Source organism: Engystomops pustulosus, chromosome 4 (assembly GCF_040894005.1).
Source record: "Engystomops pustulosus chromosome 4, aEngPut4.maternal, whole genome shotgun sequence".
Taxonomy (NCBI): Eukaryota; Metazoa; Chordata; class Amphibia; order Anura; family Leptodactylidae; genus Engystomops; species Engystomops pustulosus.
Genome location: NC_092414.1, coordinates 77213418 through 77235516, shown reverse-complemented (window position 1 = coordinate 77235516; position 22099 = coordinate 77213418). Strand labels below are relative to the sequence as shown.

The 22099-nt window shown below is 42.4% G+C and overlaps 1 protein-coding gene across 1 annotated transcript in view; it reads right to left on the bottom strand.

Moving 5' to 3' along the window:
• GNPTAB (N-acetylglucosamine-1-phosphate transferase subunits alpha and beta) overlaps nucleotides 1–20629 on the bottom strand; it is a 46559-nt gene extending 25930 nt beyond the window's left edge. The window contains exons 1-7 of the mRNA XM_072146396.1: nucleotides 20308–20629; nucleotides 15014–15099; nucleotides 13797–13916; nucleotides 12906–12947; nucleotides 9306–9517; nucleotides 8323–8387; nucleotides 6653–6787 (exon numbers count right to left, since the gene is read on the bottom strand). Of these exons, the coding sequence (XP_072002497.1) occupies nucleotides 6653–6787; nucleotides 8323–8387; nucleotides 9306–9517; nucleotides 12906–12947; nucleotides 13797–13916; nucleotides 15014–15099; nucleotides 20308–20436 (789 nt within the window). The 5' untranslated portion in view covers nucleotides 20437–20629. The remainder of the gene's footprint in view (nucleotides 1–6652; nucleotides 6788–8322; nucleotides 8388–9305; nucleotides 9518–12905; nucleotides 12948–13796; nucleotides 13917–15013; nucleotides 15100–20307) is intronic.
• Nucleotides 20630–22099: the final 1470 nt, after the last annotated feature.

The window sequence follows — 22099 nt, the reverse complement described above, 5'->3', positions numbered from 1 at the left end:
ATTTTTTTTTTTTTAATCACTTGCTGCAGTTCAACATACAGCATAAACAACATTCTTATTCTACCAAATGCAATGACCTTCATTACCGTTATACTTATTTTGAATACCCCTTTGAAAATGTTCGTTTTTGGTTCACCATGTTACAGGAGTTGGGAAGTTTTTATTCTCAATGCAATCACTGAAAATACAAAACTGCAGACAGTGTTAGGAAGCAGCTCTGGAGATCTGTATAATTATACATGTGTGCTGTTGGTTGCAGAAGAACTATAGAAAATGCATTTCAGGATTGTGGCTGGGATAAGAGCACCATGGTGCACTGGTGTAAGAACTCTTCTCTGTACATAGCACTACTTTGAGTGACTGTATCATCAGGCTTCTAGATCTTCAACAGCAGAAGGGAGGAACTGGGGAGCAATTTGAATGCTGGGACCAAAGAATACTGCAGTTTGAGAAAAATTCCCCTAGTGCTCCAAGTCCTGCTACAATCCTGAAAATTAACACATTTTTGACAGTCCTGCTGCTACTAACACACGAAAGTATAGTTACACAGATATTCAGGGCAGCTACCCATCATTGTGGAAGATTGGTCACAACTTTCTGTAGCGAGGTGACCATAAAAGCTGCATTTTTGGCATTGCCTTCTAACTTTTATTTTATATTTCAGGCATTGTCTCTAGATAAATGTTAGCACAGGTCATTACAAAGGTGGCAACACCAAATATGTACTTTTTTTTTTTTACAATCTTCATTGCTTCGCATACTAACTTGTTTTATAATTTAAAAGGATGAAATTTACATTTTTATTTTATGTTTTTTAATGCTACCATTTTATAGTCAACATGGGGCTAGCAGCCAGCCAATTGGTCATAAAGGTATCATAAATATATCAGAGCTGAGATTCATGATCAGATGCCCCAATCTCTGTATGTGCTACCAAGAAAGGACAGCTGCTACAATCCCTTTGATTCCTTGGTCACACTTGAGGAATCCAAATTTGTGGCTGCAACAGCTGTACATCGCAATACTTTTACCACTGCTTTAGTGAGCATAATGCTCAATGACCTTACTCTACAAGAACATATACATGCACACATATATAGCTAGCATGCTGCCTAATGTTTTGTGGTGGAAAGAGCGGCAGACTAAACATTCCTATACAGAAGTGATGGCAAACCTTTTAGAGACCAAGTACCCACATTACAACCAAAACCCAATTATTTATCACACAGTAAGCTACCTGTTCTGCCCCAACTTTCAATCACATCTGCCTCTGTCATTAGTCTGCAGATAGACGCAGCCAGAGTCAGAGGGACACAGCAGACTGTGCAATTCTCCTCCAGAGCATGGGGAGCTGTAAAGTTTCTAACATGTATCAGCATAGCTGCAAAGAACTTTGATGCTGCTGGACTTAAGATCGCTGTGCACCCTGCATAACCCGCATTACTGCCAGAACATGGACACTGTGTTCTGGACAAAATAGATATCTGAAGATTAGACATGGAGCATAATATTGCTATACTATGTGGCTAGACATTTTTATGGTAATGCTCTTCCTAATCTTCTGCACTTGTCACTTACAGATCCCATTCCCTATTTCAGTAGGATCAAAGTAGGACTTCAGATGTTGTGAAACAAGAGCTCCCCCTAGTGCATTTACATCGGATATGTGTACGGTTTATCCTTAAGGCCAGTTTTCACATACATTCTATTGTACTGCATTGTAAAAATTGTGTTTTTTTATTTAGTCTATTTTTAAAAGGACGAGGCACTGTATAGACTCTTTAGGCTCTTGGCCAACTTAGCTTAGGTGTTTAGGCTCTTGGCCAACTTAACTTTTGTATGTACAGGCGGTCCCCTACTTAAGAACACTCGGCTTACATACGACCCCTAGTTACAAACGGACGTCTGGATTTTGGTAATTTATTGTACTTTAGTCCTAGGCTACAATAATCAGCTGTAACAGTTATCACAGGTGTCTGTAATGAAGTTTTATTGTTAATCCTTATTCTAATGACAACCCAACATTTTTAAAATCCAATGGTTACAGAGACCAAAAAATTTTGGCTGGGATTACAATGATAAAATATACAGTTCCGACTTACATACAAATTCAACTTAAGAACAAACCTACAGACCCTATCTTGTATGTAACCCAGGGACTGCCTTGTACTATTGAAATAAACTCTTGTTCTATCCCAACAACTTTAAAAGGAACTGGGATGAAAAGCAAACTATGATTTTGTTTTACAACTGTAAGTGGGTTGGCTCTCTGAATTTGCAATATTTATGTGACTCTCAGATATGTCAAGTCCTAGGCTGCTCCATGCTGCCATGCATTAGAAGTGTCTACTCATTGGATTTTTTTAACTTGCCCCCTACATGAATAATTAGCAATGCAAAAGCACACAGATGTAGTAAAGAGTCATACAACTTCTGCAGAGCTCTCGTCTCATGTACAATTACAAGATCTGAGGCGAGGGTGGTAGTATCTAGAACTTAGGAAGGATACCTTGTTTATTTGTCTGTGGCCAAAAAGATCAACTTGGTTAAAATGGTGACTCTTCCTAAATGACTTTACATTCTCCAACACATAATCCACCCTGAACCTAAATCGAAATCCTTCTTTAAACAGATGGACTCACTTATTATCACTTCTATATTGGGGCTTCTCCGGATCCAAGCTGCAACTAGCTAAGCTTGTAGCATACAAAGGCTCTGGGAGGCTAGGTCCTTCCGTACAGTACTTATTTCTTTATTACTTAGCAAGACAGCTTAAAAGGGAACACATCATCAGGAGCCCTTTTTCTGGCTCCCCCCCCTTCCCCATAGAGAATACTGTGCACACTGCCAAAGTGTTTTTACAATAAAACTGACTTTTTGTGATAAAAAGAAAAGTTCGATAAAAGCTTACCTTTCTCTCTGCAGAGCAGTGTCCCATGGGAGTGGCCAGTGAGAAGCATCCCCACCCACAGGAAACAGCTTTGTTATGCATCTATTTCAAGCTTTAAAAAAAAAAAACCATATCCCTCCTATATTAAAAAGACGCATGACAGAGTGGTTTCCTGTGGGTGGGGAGGGGAATCATTCCACACTGGCCACTCCCATGGGACAGTGCTCTGCCAAGCGAAAAGTAAACTTTAATCTTACTTTTTTTAATCAGAAAAAGAATGTTTTATTCTAAAAACACTTTGACAGTGTGCACATTCTTTATTTTATATGGGGACAAAGGGGAGCCAGAAAAAGGGATTCTAATGACCGGTTCCCTTCAAATATATGTCACAAGGAAGCAGAGGTGTTTCCGGCCAGCTGCCTGTCACCTGTAGCCAGTCAGGAGACTAAGCCCAAGAGCAGAGGTCCATTGTCCAGACTCGGCTCCATCTTACCCAGCCCAGCCTGAAGCTACCAACAGGCAACCCTTCCTAGGGACAAGCTATCTCCCATCGGCTTTTCAGCCTTCTGAACCTCCTGTTGATGTTAGGTTGTTGCCTGCTGTTTAAGTTCAAATAAAGAACCGCAAGTTGACTCGCACAATGTGCCTCCATGTGATCCCTGGATCCAGGCTGCTTCACCATCAAGGGCTCCCCATCCTTTATCACCCAGGGATTCCTATATACACCTCAGGGGTTGCCCCAGGGATAAACTTCTTTCATAAGCCTCTCCCTCCATTATTCTTGCACACACCACCTGCTGGAGACCTGCCAGGCTGTAGGTCAGCCCTCCGGTCCCAATACCAAGCACCGTGACCATAACATGCCTAAGGCCCGCCACACCAGTATTCTGGGCCCCGGCTGTCTACAGCCACCCGAAGAAAGGCTAGGCACTGGTGGGGGATGTTGCATAGTGACCTGGCTATAATCTGTGATCCTAGGCAGGCCCGTACCTTGTTTACCACTGATTTGTCTCTTCGGCATAATGGGCGAAGAACAATGGTCCCACTATGAACACATTTTTTTGAGGGAAACGCTTTTCTTTGCCAGGAAAGCAATAGCGATCAGTTGAATGAAAGACAAACCTCCTTTCGTTTCTCAATAAAAGAAACTTGTTTAGAATATAATACCATATGAGAAGGTCCTCTATGAACGTACGCCCTGCCCTGAAACATTTCACAAAATCTGGGCCAATTCTCCCCTAACCTCATTAAATCTAGTGATATCCCTTCTGTGCCACCTACTTAACACTACAGAAAATAAAGGTCCATTCTACTTAAATGTATAGTTTTGTGCTGCAGTGTCTCCTGGACTCCTCAAATGTACAAAAAACCTTTTTTGCCTTTGCCATATTTAAGTTGAGTGTTTATACACATTGGGGCAGATGTTTCCATCTGTCAGCGCCAGAAAACTGGAGTAATATACACCTGTTTACACACCGAACTCCATATTTATTGAAGGTTTCAGACCATTTTAAGGCAGCCTTCCAAGTTGTCGGAAAAAATGTCACATACTCAGTAACTAAAGGCCGTGACCAGACAGAAATAGCCCAGCTAAACCAACTAATAGGAAGTGAAAAGTAGGACTCACCAGTCTTACAATACACCAGATTAATCATGCAGCATCAGACACAATGGGGCTCATTTACTAAGGGTTCTTCATGGCTAAAATGGCTTGCACAGGTATTTAAGAAGTGTCTGCGCTGGGATAGTGTCGCACGCGACCCTTTTGTAGTGCAGCTGCGCTGGCCTCCATGCAACACAAATTAGGGGGCGTGTCGTCAAACAGTCCATCTTATTTGGACAGAGCACCGTATTTAACTTAAAAATTGTGTCACACGCCCTATTAAAGGGCGCACAACAAAAAAAGATGGTGAACTCGGACCTGAGCTGGGAAGAGACACATTCATGATTTCTGGTGCACGATCCTAGTGAATCGCCGTATGCTTCCTTATAGACAGACAATGCACTTTTAGTGAACGGACAGCACAAGATTGGTCTCGGTCTACTCTACACTGGTCTAAAGACTGACACATTAATACATCTCCACCATTGTACTTTTACATGATTTATTCCTTTTCAGGACTGATTCGGTCTCCTCTTTGATACTTTGCATATTGAACCATTGTCACATAATTTACTGTCACCACTGTGTACAGTGTTCTGTGTTACCTTTTTCAATAAAGGAGTTTATGTGCTACGGTTCAGAAGATATAGCCTTTTAAAGTGTATCACCTCCATTCTGACAGCTGAAGTATGTAGAAAAAAAGAGGAGGAGCCACAGGGAGACAGAACTGACAGTTTGCAGAACTACATGCACTCTCTGCATTTGTAGCTCAACCTGGAAAAGGGGTGATTGACACCGTGCATATTTTTAACATACTTTGGTAAAGCTTTATTTAATTCTATGGCTTATTAAAACAAAAAAAAAACTTTAACCCCTTGTCGCTCTTATGCTTTTTCTATTTTTCATTTCAGTTTTGAGTTCCTTTCAAAGGCCATATGTTTTTTATTTTCTTGTGTACAGAGCTGCATGAGGGCTAGTTTCTGCCTGTACTTCCTAGTAGCACCATTTAACCCCTTAAAGGGGTTGACTACTTTCATCAAATAATATATATTGTTTGTGTAAGTATAAAATTATACAATTTTCCAATATACATTCTGTCCTTCTATAGAAAAGCTTCTCTGTTTACTTCCAGTGGATATAATCTGTCCATGGTCATGTGATGTCACACAGGTGCACGAGCCTTTATTATCACGCGGCTCTGATGAATCTCTGTGATAATAACGGCTCGTGCACCTGCATGTCCATGACATCACCACGGACAGGTTATATCCACTGGAAGTAAATAGAGAAGCTTTCTATAGAGGTACAGCAAGCGGATATCTAGAAAACCATGAGCAATTCATACTGAAAGTATATTGAAAAATTGTGTAACTTTTCATTACACAAATAATACCAAATATTTACTGAAAGTGGCCAACCCCTTTAACAACCATGCCCTTTTTGTTTTTTCATTTCCATTCCCCCACCTTCAAAAATGTATAACCTTTTTTTATTTTTCCAATGTAAAGAGCTGTGTATGGGCTTGTTTTCTGTGTAACAAATCGCACTTCATTGTGTCGGTATTTAGTATTCCATGCCCTGTACTGGGAAGCGGGAACATTTTTAACAAATGAGCCAAAAACATACAGCCTCGGGTCTTACAAAGACCTGAGGGCGCGTTCACACATTGCGTTTTGGTCTGTGTTCATTGCAAACTCATTAAAACAGCTGAGGAGAGGTGATTTGCCCAATTACATTACTGTTAAAATTTGCATTTACAAAATGCGTCAATACATGTGTTAACATAAAGTAAACAAATGTAAACAATAATGCATTTCAAACGCAATGAAGGCAGGCCAAAATGCAACGTGTGAACGCCCTCTGAGGCTGTCATGCAGAAAGATCTTAGCTCCCTGATAACATCACAGGGTTGCTTAGCATTCTAAGCTAATATGGTGCCACCCACATGCCGTTGGCCTGGTTCAGGAGATATGACCGTTTAATGTGGGACAATATCTTGGCGAGTATACACATGCAATCTGCATGGGGCATGTGCAAATAGGACATATATTGTCGTATGGCAGTCGTAAAGGGGTTAATGTAACCTACAGAATTTTTTTAGCAAGCCTCATGGGTTACAAAGCCACATGCTTAGTTACACAGAATAAGTATTTTCTTACCCGTTTAATCTTAGATGACAGACTCTCAGGGAGTTTTGACTTCAGCTGATTTGTGTCTTTGAATGTTGATGAAAATCCACTAAGGAACACCAGGTCGTGCATGAGCACCAACCCCGGAGAATCTTTGTCCGTAGTCTACAAAAAGAGAGCAATATATCAACTGATATATAAAGATTGGAGATTAAATATTTGACATTTCAGTCTTTTCTTTACAATACATGGTAGTCTTCTTGGCTTTACTCAATATCTGAAGATTATGACCATTTCAGTACAGGCAGTTGAAGTCTATATATTATAATTGTAGCCCCAGACACATTTTTTAGGTGACATTTGTCATAAGAACAAGAAAGCTTAATTACAGACACCTGTGATAACTGTTTTAGCTGTTTATTGTAGCTTAGGGTTACAGTACAGGCAGTCCCCGGGTTACGTACAAGATAGGGTCCGGAGGTCCGGAGTTTTGTTCTTAAGTTGAATTTGTATGCAAGTCGAAAATGTATATTTTATAATTGTAGATCCAGACAAAAAAAAAAAATTGGCCCCAATGACAATTGGAGTTTAAACATTTTTTGCTGTAATGGGACCAAGGATTATCAATAAAGCTTCATTACAGACACCTTATAGCTGAATATTGCAATCTGGGACTATAGTAAAGCATTCACAGAGCTTCACCAGAGGTCAGAGGGGTCTGTCTGTAACTATGGGTTGTCTGTAAGTCGGGTGTCCTTAAGTAGGGGACCGCCTGTACAAGAAATGATCAACATCCAGAGGTCCGTTTGTAACAAGGGGTCGTCTGTAAGTCAGGTGTTCTTAAGTAGCGGACCGCGTGTATATAGTATAAAAACCATCCAATAAATTCCTTCCCTAAAACACCCTAAATATTTATATTTAAAATATGTGGCTAAGTGAGTAGCACTTCTGCCTTGCAGCACTGGGGTCCTGGGTTTGAATCCCACCCAGGTCAACATCTGCAAAGAATTTGTATGTTCTCTCCGTATTTGCGTTGGTTTCCCCCGGGTACTTTGGTTTCCTCCCACACTCCAAAACATACTGTTAGGTTGTTTAGATTGTGAGCCCCATGGGGACAGGGACCAATTTGACATGCTTTGTGCAGCGCTGCATAATCTGTGTGCGCTATATAGATAAATAATTATTATTTTTATTGTTATTATACATATGAAAAAGTATTCTTTTTAACGTGTACCCTCAATTTAGCAAAATAAAATGATTGTATTGATCCACTTAAATGACAGGTGTGGTGCTACAGTGCTTTGCTCGTCTTAATATCATTGGCTCCCCGACCCCGACTCTCAGACCTTCTAAGGAATGCTAAAGTTCTGAATGTAGTTGAATGTACAGTGACGAGATCTCACACACCAGTGCACCAGAGTGCTCCGAAACCGACTACAATTAATAGTAATATAAATACATTTATACTTACTAACAACACACCCAGCTATGGATACACAGCTCTCCAGGACAATAGACAATGTCCAAAGAGCATTAAAATACTTAATTTCCATGACATATCATGAGAAACATGATCTAGGGGGCCTGGCATCTGGGTCCCTGAAGAGTGACGATTTTCTCTCCATGACATACAAATGCCAATTAAAAGAAGTATAAAATACATTAAGTGCCGTCTTGTCAACATTGTGGGATAAACCTACCATATAAGCCCGCCATACAGTTTCCTTTCTAAATTCAAACAATGCATTTAGCTGTCCAGTTTCCGCTACAAAGAAAAGAAAACAAATAATGATAATTACATAAAGAAAAGTATAAAATACAAAACAGCAAAATTGCATTCTGTGGTGGACCGTAAACCTCTAAGGTTAGGAAAAAAAAAGTACAGTGGAAAATTTCAGCTTCTAGGATTCCCATGTATGTATAAGTAAACATAATTCCATTTTAAAGGAAATCTACCATTTGCTTTTATGAATTATGAACCAAACATATCTTGAGAATGAAGTTTGAGTTTTGCTGAAATAAAGTTATGATAATGAGGCTCTGTCAATCCTGCGGCTGCCCTGATGCTCTCCTCAACCTAATTATACACTGCTCCAGTCTTGTCCTGCCCAGCATAAGCCAAGAATATGTCATCATTGTGTTGTCCCTGACAGGCAGAAGTAATCAATCAAGTCATCCAGCTCATGTTGATTAATCCTATCTGGACAGTTCAGCCAGCTCCTTTGTATGTGGAAGCAATGTGTTTATGTATGGCAGTCATTCTGCATCCAGCTTTCCCAAGGGCCTGAATTTTATAATAGTTTTTGAGCTAAACGACTCAGTTCAGAGATTAAACAAGATATGTTTCTGCATCAGTGTAGCTACAGCATTCACACGGTATGTTTAGTTCACAATGCATAAAAACAAATGATTTAACGCTTTGTTAAATCCTTAAACCATTTAAAGTAAACCCACAGAACCAGCATTATATAAACTGAAGAAATAGAAAAAAATAAGTAAAGTAAGCGGTAAAGAGACATAATCGCCACCGGTTAGCGACTCACAAGCGCAGAGCTTTGCTACATTGCAAAACAAATATAATCCAAACTGGTAGCCACCGGCCTGGGAAGGAGGTGGGAAAATAGGATATGGGCAAGTTGATACAGTATGTAAGGCACTAGTCAGAAACAAACAAAATGCTTACCATCTTGTTGAGCTTCAAAGACTACTACAGTGACATTAGTTGATGGGTTCTTAGGCTTTGCCACATGAAAAAATGATATAGCAGCATGAAAGAAAGGCATGTTTGATTGTAAGTCCTTCATGGTGGTGTTGGCAGGTAGGGATGGGTCTATCACAAGCATCGGGACTCGGATACAATGTGTGAGCAGGCACTCCAGCATCTTGTCACTAGAACTAGAAGACATACAAGTGTTAGGAAGTACACACTATGATATGTTATGCAGCCGAGCTGAGAATGCGAGGATGCAATCGGCCAATACCGGAAAATATTATCTATTTTGAATCCTATGAATCCTCTGCAAACCTACTGTATTCATTTCTTCAGCATTGGTTGAGCCAGAAAACAAATGAACTCGGCTAAACCGGGCAAACTCTACTCTACTACTCTGAGTATTCACTACTTAAAGAAAATTCATTCTCAATTTAATTTTTGCTTTATTGAAAACAGATAACATAAAACTATAACATACAAAAAATGGTTTAAAAATAGATAATATTCTGTCCCTTTAACCCCTTAAGGAGGCAGGGTTTTTCGCTCATTTCCTGCTCTCCGCCTTCAAAAATCCATAACTTTTTCATTTTTCCGTGTACAGAGCTGTGTGAGGGCTTATTTCGTGCTAACAAATTTAACTTTTCCGTGATGTTATTTATTATTCCATGCCATGTACTGGGAAGCTGGAAAAAAATTCCAAATGTGGAAAAACTGAAAAAAACCCTGCATGCAAGTTTCGTTCTTGTGGGCTCAGTTTTAAGACTTTTACTCTGCGCTCCAAATAACACCTCTACTTTATTCTTTGGTTCGGTACGATCGCGGTGACACCAAATTTATATATGTTTTTTTTGCATTTTCAAAAATTAAACGAATGTGTACAAAAACAGAAAAAAAATAAAAATTTTTTTGCCATCTTCTGACGCTAATAACTTTTTCATACTTTGGTGTATGGAGCTGTGTGAGGTGTCATTTTTTGCAAAATGAGACAACATTTTCATTGCTACTATTTTGAGGTCTGTGCAACATTTTGATCACTTTATATTCCATTTTTATGTGATGTAAAATGGTGTAAAAGTCGCGTTTTGGACTTTTTTGCCGCCAAGAAGGCCACAGCCGGCAATAACCGTTTTTATATTTTGATAGATCGGGCATTTTTGGATGTGTTTGTGATTGTTACTGTTTATTTTGTTTATATTAGTTTTAGAGAAAGAGGGGGTTATTTGAATTTTTAATAATTTATTAATTTTTTACATCTTTAAACTTTTTTTTTTCCCACTATTTCTTATACCATCTAGGGTACTTTTTAACCCTAGATGGTCTGATCGTATCTACCATAAACGGCAATACTACTGTTTTGCAATATATGGAGTGTTTGCATAGGATTTATTGCAATGAGCCACTGGCTCATTGTAACGAATCTTCAGAAACCTTCTTCACAAATCCCCCGCACGTTAAGGGGTTAAATCTTCTGCCACCTCATATCCAATGCTCCAGTAATTACTCACCAGTCTCTTATCTACATGATACCACATGACAACTTCTGGCCCATACAGTCATGTGCTACACTTATTTCTAGGCCCTGTGATGGGCTGCACTAGTCACATGCTTGTCATTGCTTTTAGAGCGTCTTAACATAAAGGATCACGTGCACATTAGCAGTGGAGTGGCAGGGGACATTGCAGTTATGTTCTCATCAGAAGGGTTTCCAGGACTTTACTGTTACGACACATTCTTAGGAAAGGTCAGTCAAAACATAATGATGGTCAGACGAATAGTAAGCCCATGAATCAGATGACTGCAGTTTACACAACACATCAGCAGTCTGGTCCAGGAAGCAGAGGATTTATTTCAGTTAAGGTCTGCTCCCCAGTGTGTCTTACTATTTGACTGCTCTGGGGGTCTCCAATATTATTATCGTGTACTCTAGGGGTCTCCAATATTATTATTGTCTACTCTGGGGGTCTCCAATATTATTATCATCTACTGTGGGGGGGGGGCTCATCATTATTATGGTTGCCTGCTACAGGTTCTCCAGTACTATAATTACATTCTCTGGACTGCACTATTATTGTAAGCTATGTATTGCTGTACAGTATTTACGGTATTGCTGTACTATGGTTGTTGGTGCGTCTAGAGTGCTGGTTAATGATGCAGCCCTTTAAAGTTGAGCAGTATGGCAATATGGTCCTTGGACCAATAAATATTGCTCACCCCTAGTCTACATCCTGAGTTCACAATTAGAACAGAATTTTTATCATTTATTACATGTTCGTGGAGTCGGTCCAATTTATCTCCGACTCCACTAAAATTGTGCCGGCTAAGACTCCACCGCACTGCTAGCAGTTACCCTTTGCTTCTTTCCTTCTCAAATGAAGTTCTAAAATTATGCTAATGAGCCAGAAGGGCTCTAGGGAGCATTGCCAGAGGCTGTCCATGCTATAGCTTCACAGGCTGTTAAACTGTACAGGAGCACGTCTCCCTCTCACTTTGTGAGATTACAGTGGGCAGAAGGAAAGAGAAGGGCCGAGTGAGCAATGTGCTCTTACACTGTGCAACAGCCTATGAAGCTAGAGCACAAATGAGCTCAGCTAACGCCAACCAGAGTACTTCTGGCTAATATGTAATCTGCGTGCGCTATATGAATAAAAGGAATTGTTATTAGCATAATTTTAAAAGCTGCTTCTAGAAGGAAGGAGGCCACGGATAACAAATATAAAATTACCACAGTGCCTGGCTCTACAAGTAAGTTCCCCTGGTTTATAACGCTTGATATGGAATCAGATGGTAGATTTCCTTCAAATGTTTGTGTGTCAAAAATATGTACCCTACTTTTTGCACAATAAGACGCTTATTACCCAGATTTTGGCTTCCAAAAAAGGAAAAATATATTTTAAACCAATTAAAATATCCCTGTTGGTCGCACTAAAGCACAGCACACACAGCTCTGCTACATCCATACATTTACACACACAGCTCTGCTTCAACCATACATTTACACACACAGAAATAGGAACGCACTCACCACTACTATACACACAGACTGACCGGGTGCCACTATACACAAATACAAACACAGCTCTACAATACACATATAAGTAACACACTGGGAAGTACTCCACACATACAGAACCCTTTCCCCGTTCCCCTTCTTCTTACCCTGTACCAGCGCAGCATAGCAGTATCAGATCTGTGGTGATGTAAAAAGCATGTGATCAGTCACATGCATCTGACATCACCGCAGGTCCTGTACCTGTAGGCAGAGGGAGATAGCAGTGCGGAGGCTCCTCTCTGGGAGATCGGGTGCAGCTCTATATCAGGGCATCACCCGATCTCCATTACAGCGGTCAGGAGGGTCTGGCAGTGCTGGATCCTCCTGACCTTCGGTGTATAAGAAGCAGGCACTTTTCAGCAAGAATTTTTTCTTCCTAAAAAGTGTGTCTTCTAGTCCAAGACATGTATTTATATACTTTATCAGAAACGATAATGTGTAATTTTCGTGTAGAAATCCTTTAGCCATTTTTAACCAAAGGTTCATAGGGTTGTTAATAAAAACTAGTTTTATATGCTTACCCTTTTCTTGTTGGCTCTGTCCTGTTACTTCCAATAAGTTCCCTAAAATAAATGAAAGGATAATAAATGTTTTGAACACAAAAAATACACTGTATTGTACAAGGACCCAATGGGCAAGAAAAAAAAAAAACGAAGGGTACATTCATACAGCCGTATGCCCGCCCGGCAACATACAGCCCATCCATAAAAAAAAGCGCCGCACGGCCTCAGATACAGGGAAAGATAAAGAATGCTCTATCTTTTCCCCGTGTACGGCGCAGATTGGTGCCACACGTGTGTGTCACAGTACCGCTGCCTAGCAGCCATTGCCGTCTATGGGGACGTATATGTGGCCGCATATACATCCCTCCAGACGGTTATGTGAATGAGGCCTAAATCCCAATTATCTATAAACTGAAAAAGATTATTTAATTATCACAATGTAGCATTGTACAATATCAGACATAACACTGATGTGCTTGACATATACAGAAAGATAGTCAAATAAAAAGGTAGAATAAAAAAATGCCATACTCACTTTCAAACCCCACTGCTTTGTTTATGACAAGGTCCAGTTTCCCACCACTCTGCAGCTTCTTGTTATATGATATCAACCCGACAGAGGAAAGTCACCATCACACTAGTGATGACATCTTCTTATGTTGGGATGTAATTATGGGACCAAAAAGTTCAGAGTGGGGGCAACTAGGCAGTGTATATTAAGGGGGCTCCCAGGAAGAAAGAATGGATTTTATTTATATTTTCACAAAGCCAATTTGACTGTTTTATGTGTTATTTTATTGTAATATACAACCTCTTAATACCCAACAATGTCATTGTTCTCTTAAAACTGTCAGTCAGGTTTGAATCCTGCCTCACATTATTGAATTGCTGCTCGGAAAAAAAAAATACCTCAAAGCTCTCTGCTCTTCTTCCATTTGCTCTCGAACATCCCGTAGCTGCTTTACTAGTTCTGGATCAGTACCGTTAACCCAAGTATATACTACATCAATTGGCATGGGAAGACATAGCCTGTATGATGGACACAGAAGAAAAGAATAAATAGTCAATAAGCAGAAACAGTTTTTCTTTCATAGAATAATGCACTTGTTAAGAAACCATTGATCTCTACTATCAACATAAAAATGTGCAATGTCTTGTTTGGAGGATTTCTGCATATCAGTGCGGGAAAGAAATTGCTTCACATTACTTAAAGTATAACCATAAAGTATAAAAACTTTTGCCTAGCTCTTCACTAAACTAAATTAAACAATTCTCTTATTTACACTACAATTAACTATTTGCAGCCGTTTGCCTGCTTATGCAGGTTTTACCTTGTCCCTCTGGTTGTCTTTGCTTGGCTGGTTGGTTGCCATGGGTATCCGTATCTAGACGGTGGAGAGGAGGGTGGATGGATGTTGTTGGGAGGGGCACTATGAGATGTACAGAATGTACACTTTATTCCTATTTATATGTTTTATAGTGTTGGTGGACATGTTTTAATATAGCTTTTTCTTTGTGATGTAGTAGACTACGGTATGATGTACAGCCCAAGTGCTGTCTTCCCTGCCTTGCTCTGCACTAGATCTGTGTACAAGGAGTGACACTGAGTCTGTATCCTGATTGGATGAGCTGATGACAGTCATCTGAATCTCCTGAGTGCTATTGGCATCATTGCTGATAGCTGATGTCACAACCAGGAAGTCACGCCCACTTCAGGAAAAGCTGCGTGGATGTTACAGATGGAGTAACATTTTAAGCAAAATTGATCTAAGCTAAGATACTAGTATTCATATTCCACTATTTATCCAATCCCAGGAATGATAAAGAAGGTACTGATATTATATCATAATGACTTTGAACTGCCGTATTTAGTACACAGTTGCTTTACATGTCCACCCTGGCCTAAAGAAAAGATTTTCAGACCTTGGATAACGCCAGTTGCTTTATTTCCATGAGATATGATGTGTGAGCAGTACCATATTATGCAAACAAAATTGTGGATGCATTTCACTGACGTTGGCTCTATTTGCTGCTGACAGATGAATGGAAACCCTACTGTTAACACACATTTAATAAAAGTTTTATTTGTTTTTCAAGCTGCTTGAAGTTTAACTGTTCTGAAATACCTGTTCTGAAATGACTTCCCAGCAATGTTGTCCCGGTAAGTATCAAATAATACATGATACTGATCTCGACTCCACTCCAGAACCACCTGGAAAAAAAATGTTGCTCTTGTGAGATTTTGGCAGTTTTGTTTTGGGTCCTCATAGTGATAAAGCAACTATAACTATAACCACCATAGACAACAAGCCAAATATCGGTGTTCCATAAAGCTTCTCTACTTTAAAGGAAATCTACCATCAAAATCAAGCATGGATAAACTAGGGACATTTACTCATAGATCCGGGCACCGTGACTATGGTAATCATCTTACATTTGTTATCCATGGCCTCCTTCCTTCTAAAATGAACTATTCAAATTATGCTAATGAGCCTGAAAGGCTAATGTGGCGGTTCCCAGAGCCCCTCTAAGTTGCAGATTGACAGGCTTCTCTGTAATTAAGAAACAACCTTGTTGAATAGTTTATGGCCATAAGGCCTGTTTATTTTGTTATTCTGTGCATTAACCCCTTAAGGACGGAGGGTTTTTCAGCTAATTTCTCGCTCTCCAACTTCAAAAATCCATAACTTTTTCATTTTTACGTGTACAGACCTGTGTGAGGGCTTATTTTGTGCGTAACAAATTTTACTTTCCCGTAATGTTATTTATTTTAACATGCCGTGTACTGCGAAGCTGAAAAAAAATTCCAAATGTGGAAAAATTGAAAAAAAAACGCACGTGCATCACGTTCTTGTGGGCGCAGTTTTTACGACTTTCACTCTTCGCTCCAAATAACACGCCTACTTTATTCTTTGGTTCGGTGCGATCGCGGTGATACCAAATTTATATAGGTTTTATTGTGTTTTAATACATTTTCAAAAATTAAACGAATGTGTACAAAAAAGAAAAAAAAATTTTTGCCATCTTCTGACGCTAATAACTTTTTCATACTTTGGCGCACGGAGATGTGTGAGGGGTCATTTTTTGCGAAATGAGTCGACGTTTTCATTGCTACCATTTTGAGGTCTGTGCGACATTTTGATCATTTTTTATTTCATTTTTATGTTATGTAAAAAGGTGTAAAAGTCGCATTTCGGACATTTGGGCGCCATTTCCCGCCTCGGAGGTCACCGCCGGCCGTAACCGTTTTTATATTTTGATAGATCGGGCATTTTGGGACGCGGCGATACCTAATATGTCTGTGATTTTTACTGTTTGTTATGTTTTATATCCGTTCTAGGGAAAGGGGGGTGATTTGAACTTTTAATATTTTATTAATTTTTTTTTATTTTTTAAACTTTTTTTTTTCTTTTTTTTTTCACTATCTTTTAGACCATCTAGGGTACATTAACCCTAGATGGTCAGATCGCTCCTACCATCGCGGTTATTAGCGGTGGGGATTTTGTGCAAAATGCAAAAACCCCCACCTCTGTATGAAGAGGACTCAGCCCATGAGCCCTCTTCATACATCCCTTATACCTCTGCGCCGTAGAGCTACGGCGCAGAGCGTTAAGGGGTTAAAGAAGCAAATAAAACTGGTTGTGATCAGTTGCACTAATTAGGCAAATCTCTCTTCAGCTGTTGCAATACATTTTGAAACGGATGCGTTAAACACCCTCCTGCTTTTACTCCATTCCTGGTTTGAGCATCAAAAACTGCAGCTGAAAAACTAAACGTGTGGTCGCACCCTTAGGCCACCAGCCAACAATATGTGACTTAGGACGTGTGCTGCTCTTTTTTTCAGTGACTTGGACATGTTCTTATTCACTGCTATGTGCTCATGTGCATGAGCCGACTATCCGAGGCACAAACGATAGAGCAGGTGAAGTGCATTTTCAATTGTCATCGGCACATGAGCCGAGTTCACCAATGGATGACACATGGGTGGACCGTTGTTTGCTTCAGGTATAACCTTAGGAAAATAAAACCATATGCTGGGGCCTTCCATGTACATCAGACTATGAAACCAAAATGAGGGTTAAGCCACAATACTCTCTTACAGGTAGTAACGTTGTAAATCTCTGTGCATCCAACTTTGATAGAGCAAAAGGAAAAATGTTTATGATTTTGTCTCTGTAAAATTACCGTCTCAATGTAAAAGGAAACAGAATCAGGGCAAGTTTCTTCTATTTCTTTGAGGTTACACATCTGAAGGTCCTTGTGACTACACAATCATGTCTGTACATTGTACTGGTTTAGTATCAGATACTCTATCTTGTGCAAATGCCATAAATGTTTATTCAGGGATAAAACTTATAAAAAAGTAATTGTTAGTTCATCGAAAAGGTCAGTTGAATATTTGTCATACTATATACACCTAAGTATATAATACGAGGAACCTAATTTTACCAAAAAAAAAAACCTGGAAAACTTATTGAGTAGGGGGGGGGGGGGGGGGGGAATGCAGCAGCTACTCTTTAATAAAATGTCCATCAGCCATCCCCGCTCAGTAATGCGGGCAGCAGCCGCCCCCGCTCAGATTAAAAAGGTCCGGCAGCCGCCCCCGCTCAGCGATGCGGCCAGCAGCCACCCCCGCTCAGATTAAAAAGGTCCGGCAGCCGCCCCTGCTCAGTGAAATGTCCAGCAGCAGCAGCGGCAGCCGCCCCTGCTCAGTGAAATGTCCAGCAGCAGCAGCAGCAGCCGCCCCTGCTCAGTGAAATGTCCAGCAGCAGCAGCAGCAGCAGCCGCCCCTGCTCAGTGAAATGTCCAGCAGCAGCAGCAGCAGCAGCCGCCCCTGCTCAGTGAAATGTCCAGCAGCAGCAGCAGCCGCCCCTGCTCAGTGAAATGTCCAGCAGCAGCAGCAGCCGCCCCTGCTCAGTGAAATGTCCAGCAGCAGCAGCAGCCGCCCCTGCTCAGTGAAATGTCCAGCAGCAGCAGCAGCCGCCCCTGCTCAGTGAAATGTCCAGCAGCAGCAGCAGCCGCCCCTGCTCAGTGAAATGTCCAGCAGCAGCAGCAGCCGCCCCTGCTCAGTGAAATGTCCAGCAGCAGCAGCAGCAGCCGCCCCTGCTCAGTGAAATGTCCAGCAGCAGCAGCTGCTGCCGCCCCTGCTCAGTGAAATGTCCAGCAGCAGCAGCTGCTGCCGCCCCTGCTCAGTGAAATGTCCAGCAGCAGCCGCCCCTGCTCAGTGAAATGTCCAGCAGCAGCCGCCCCTGCTCAGTGAAATGTCCAGCAGCAGCCGCCCCTGCTCAGTGAAATGTCCAGCAGCAGCCGCCCCTGCTCAGTGAAATGTCCAGCAGCAGCCGCCCCTGCTCAGTGAAATGTCCAGCAGCAGCCGCCCCTGCTCAGTGAAATGTCCAGCAGCAGCCGCCCCTGCTCAGTGAAATGTCCAGCAGCAGCCGCCCCTGCTCAGTGAAATGTCCAGCAGCAGCCGCCCCTGCTCAGTGAAATGTCCAGCAGCAGCCGCCCCTGCTCAGTGAAATGTCCAGCAGCAGCCGCCCCTGCTCAGTGAAATGTCCAGCAGCAGCCGCCCCTGCTCAGTGAAATGTCCAGCAGCAGCCGCCCCTGCTCAGTGAAATGTCCAGCAGCAGCCGCCCCTGCTCAGTGAAATGTCCAGCAGCAGCCGCCCCTGCTCAGTGAAATGTCCAGCAGCAGCCGCCCCTGCTCAGTGAAATGTCCAGCAGCAGCCGCCCCTGCTCAGTGAAATGTCCAGCAGCAGCCGCCCCTGCTCAGTGAAATGTCCAGCAGCAGCCGCCCCTGCTCAGTGAAATGTCCAGCAGCAGCCGCCCCTGCTCAGTGAAATGTCCAGCAGCAGCCGCCCCTGCTCAGTGAAATGTCCAGCAGCAGCCGCCCCTGCTCAGTGAAATGTCCAGCAGCAGCCGCCCCTGCTCAGTGAAATGTCCAGCAGCAGCCGCCCCTGCTCAGTGAAATGTCCAGCAGCAGCCGCCCCTGCTCAGTGAAATGTCCAGCAGCAGCCGCCCCTGCTCAGTGAAATGTCCAGCAGCAGCCGCCCCTGCTCAGTGAAATGTCCAGCAGCAGCCGCCCCTGCTCAGTGAAATGTCCAGCAGCAGCCGCCCCTGCTCAGTGAAATGTCCAGCAGCAGCCGCCCCTGCTCAGTGAAATGTCCAGCAGCAGCCGCCCCTGCTCAGTGAAATGTCCAGCAGCAGCCGCCCCTGCTCAGTGAAATGTCCAGCAGCAGCCGCCCCTGCTCAGTGAAATGTCCAGCAGCAGCCGCCCCTGCTCAGTGAAATGTCCAGCAGCAGCCGCCCCTGCTCAGTGAAATGTCCAGCAGCAGCCGCCCCTGCTCAGTGAAATGTCCAGCAGCAGCAGCAGCCGCCCCTGCTCAGTGAAATGTCCAGCAGCAGCAGCCGCCCCTGCTCAGTGAAATGTCCAGCAGCAGCAGCAGCCCCTGCTCAGTGAAATGTCCAGCAGCAGCAGCAGCCCCTGCTCAGTGAAATGTCCAGCAGCAGCAGCAGCCCCTGCTCAGTGAAATGTCCAGCAGCAGCAGCAGCCCCTGCTCAGTGAAATGTCCAGCAGCAGCAGCCGCCCCTGCTCAGTGAAATGTCCAGCAGCAGCAGCCCCTGCTCAGTGAAATGTCCAGCAGCAAGTCAAATTCAACTTTTGCAATGCAAAAGGTATAAAGTATAGGAAATGAAGCTAAAGCAAGAAACTGGCATTTGTCCTTGCTGCGGAGCGTTCAATATCCAACTTCAGTGAAAAAGAATTTGTCATCACTGCCTAGAAACCTGTAGGTTTTGTTTGTTCCTGCAGAATGTACTGTTTTCTTTCCGGATACCAGATGTGGTCATCCTAGGTGTCATTTTTCACAAGTACTTCTGCTTTGGCACTAAGTGGTGTCAGGGTATAAGGGGGTGGGGTACTCGTAATCTACTGTCTGGTAATCACACTGAGCATTGTCACTAGTTATCCTGGGGGAGAGATCTAGACTACAGGGAATGAGTTTTTATGTATCTCATATACAGGCAGTCCCCGGGTTACATACAAGATAGGGTCTGTAGGTTTGTTCTTAAGTTGAATTTGTATGTTAGTCGGAACTGTATATTTTATCATTGTAATCCCAGCCAGAACTTTTTTGGTCTCTGTGACAATTGGATTTTAAAAATGATGGGTTGTCATAAGAATCAGGATTAACAATAAAGCTTCATTACAGACAGATTTGATAACTGTTACAGCTGTTAATTGTAGCTTAGGACTAAAGTACAGTGAATTACCAATATCCAGTGGTCCGTTTGTAACTAGGGGTCGTATGTAAGTCGAGTGTTCTTAAGTAGGGGACCGACTGTACTAATATTTATATAGTCTTCTGAGATCACTATGGAACCTTTACTGCACAGCTGCCAGGAGCAAGGAAAGCGTTACCCACCTCTCCAAACTGCAGAGCCGAGACGATCATCAGCACCATGCCCCCGAAGCAGAGATAGAGGCCATACCTGTGGGACAGGCAGGTATAGGTCTGTCTCTGCAGGAGTTTCAGCAGGGAGTTGAGCAGCATGGCAGGACGGGCAGCATCCCTCAGCCACCCTTACCAGTCCCTGCCACCAGGTCACGTGTACTGCATCCAGCCGCTGTCACTAGATCCCGGAACCAGACCTGCGCAGCCGAGCGCCGATACTGCGCACACTCACAAGAGCAGAGAACAAGGAAATAGCGATTGATTGTGTGTCCTGGCGGGAGGACTAGTGCTCTGTGCCGGGTGGCATGGCCGCTGTCCACACAATGAGCGACGCCGCCTCGGTATATGGCAAGTGCTCGGCTATACGGACATTTAGCTAGTTTCTTGTCATTATGTATCATACATTGAGGCGTGGAAAATACAAAAGGGTAGTAGAACACTGAAATTTTTCGTCCCTCCTTTGGCGACACACAGTGTATACTGCCCTCATGCCTGTGGCCTCCCGCCCTGAATATTGTCCCCTTTGTGTGGTCTCCATTTATTCCAGTACCAACTTATAATGCTGCCCCGTTTTCTAAATGCCCCTTTCCTGCAGCCCCCCCTCGCTTATAATGCCCTCTTTATTTTAGTTACCGCTTGTTAGGCCTCCCTGTACAAAATAGGACAGTGAGTCAATAAAAGCTAATTTCAATGCTATATGGCACTAAGATCATAAGACTGATGATACACATAACTGCACCCAGAAAGGTGGTAAGACCTATCATTACAAACATAGTTCTGACTGCAGTTGAACCATAAAAAAATATATATATATTTGTAACTAGACCACTCCAGACTGTATAGAATACTATAATGCAAAAAAGTAGAAGTAGATCTGGATGATATATAAAAACGAAACATCAGGAAACAATCTGCCCATTAAATTATCCTACAAAAGGGGCTGCTACTCAGGATTGACGTGATGCTCATATCATTTCTAGGACATTCTCTATCCAGATTTAAAAAATGCTACTATTTCATCTTCAAGTCGCCATAGCAATAATATACTCAATTTTACATTGCAGATTGATAGGTAAGTATGAGTGAGGGTACCCTAATGCATCGAGACCCTTGGGATGTCTTTAACACATTCAGTGAATTGTACACCTTTACTCCTCTACTTATTCTGTATCCCCTCAGGATTCTGTTGATTACCTTGCCTCCCTCCTCTCCCTGTGCCCTACTGATAGCGAGGCACTGGCAGCCCCCATTACAGGAAAGGCCCTTATCTCCTGCTGCCATCAAGCAGACAATTGCTCTGGCTAGAGCCCACTGGAAAGGGGAAGTTGGCCAACTAAAGAATTAGGAATAGGACGTTTCTCTCTCTCTATGCCTAAGCTAGTATTTCCCGGTTCTGGAGATTGTTTGTTCCAATTGTATATCCTCTACTGCACATATTTGACTCCAGCTAAAGTTAGCAAGTTTAGAAAAAAAAGAGAAAATTTGTGTTGCTCACCGATTCGCACCGCTCACATGTGCTGGACATCCTCACATCCGTGGTGTGGGTATTTGAACATAGTAAAAGAAACAGTCTCCGCACCATTGACAGGGTAAAAAGTATTCAATGTCCGTCCAGACTTTATTTGAAGCATATATAAAATTTACACTGCATATCTTTCTAGACCATAAAGAGGAAAAACAACCTACGTGTTTCAGGTGCACGCGGCACCCTTAATCATGGTACCTTTCTTCTCATTTTCTATGGTCCTGCCCAGTGGTCAAG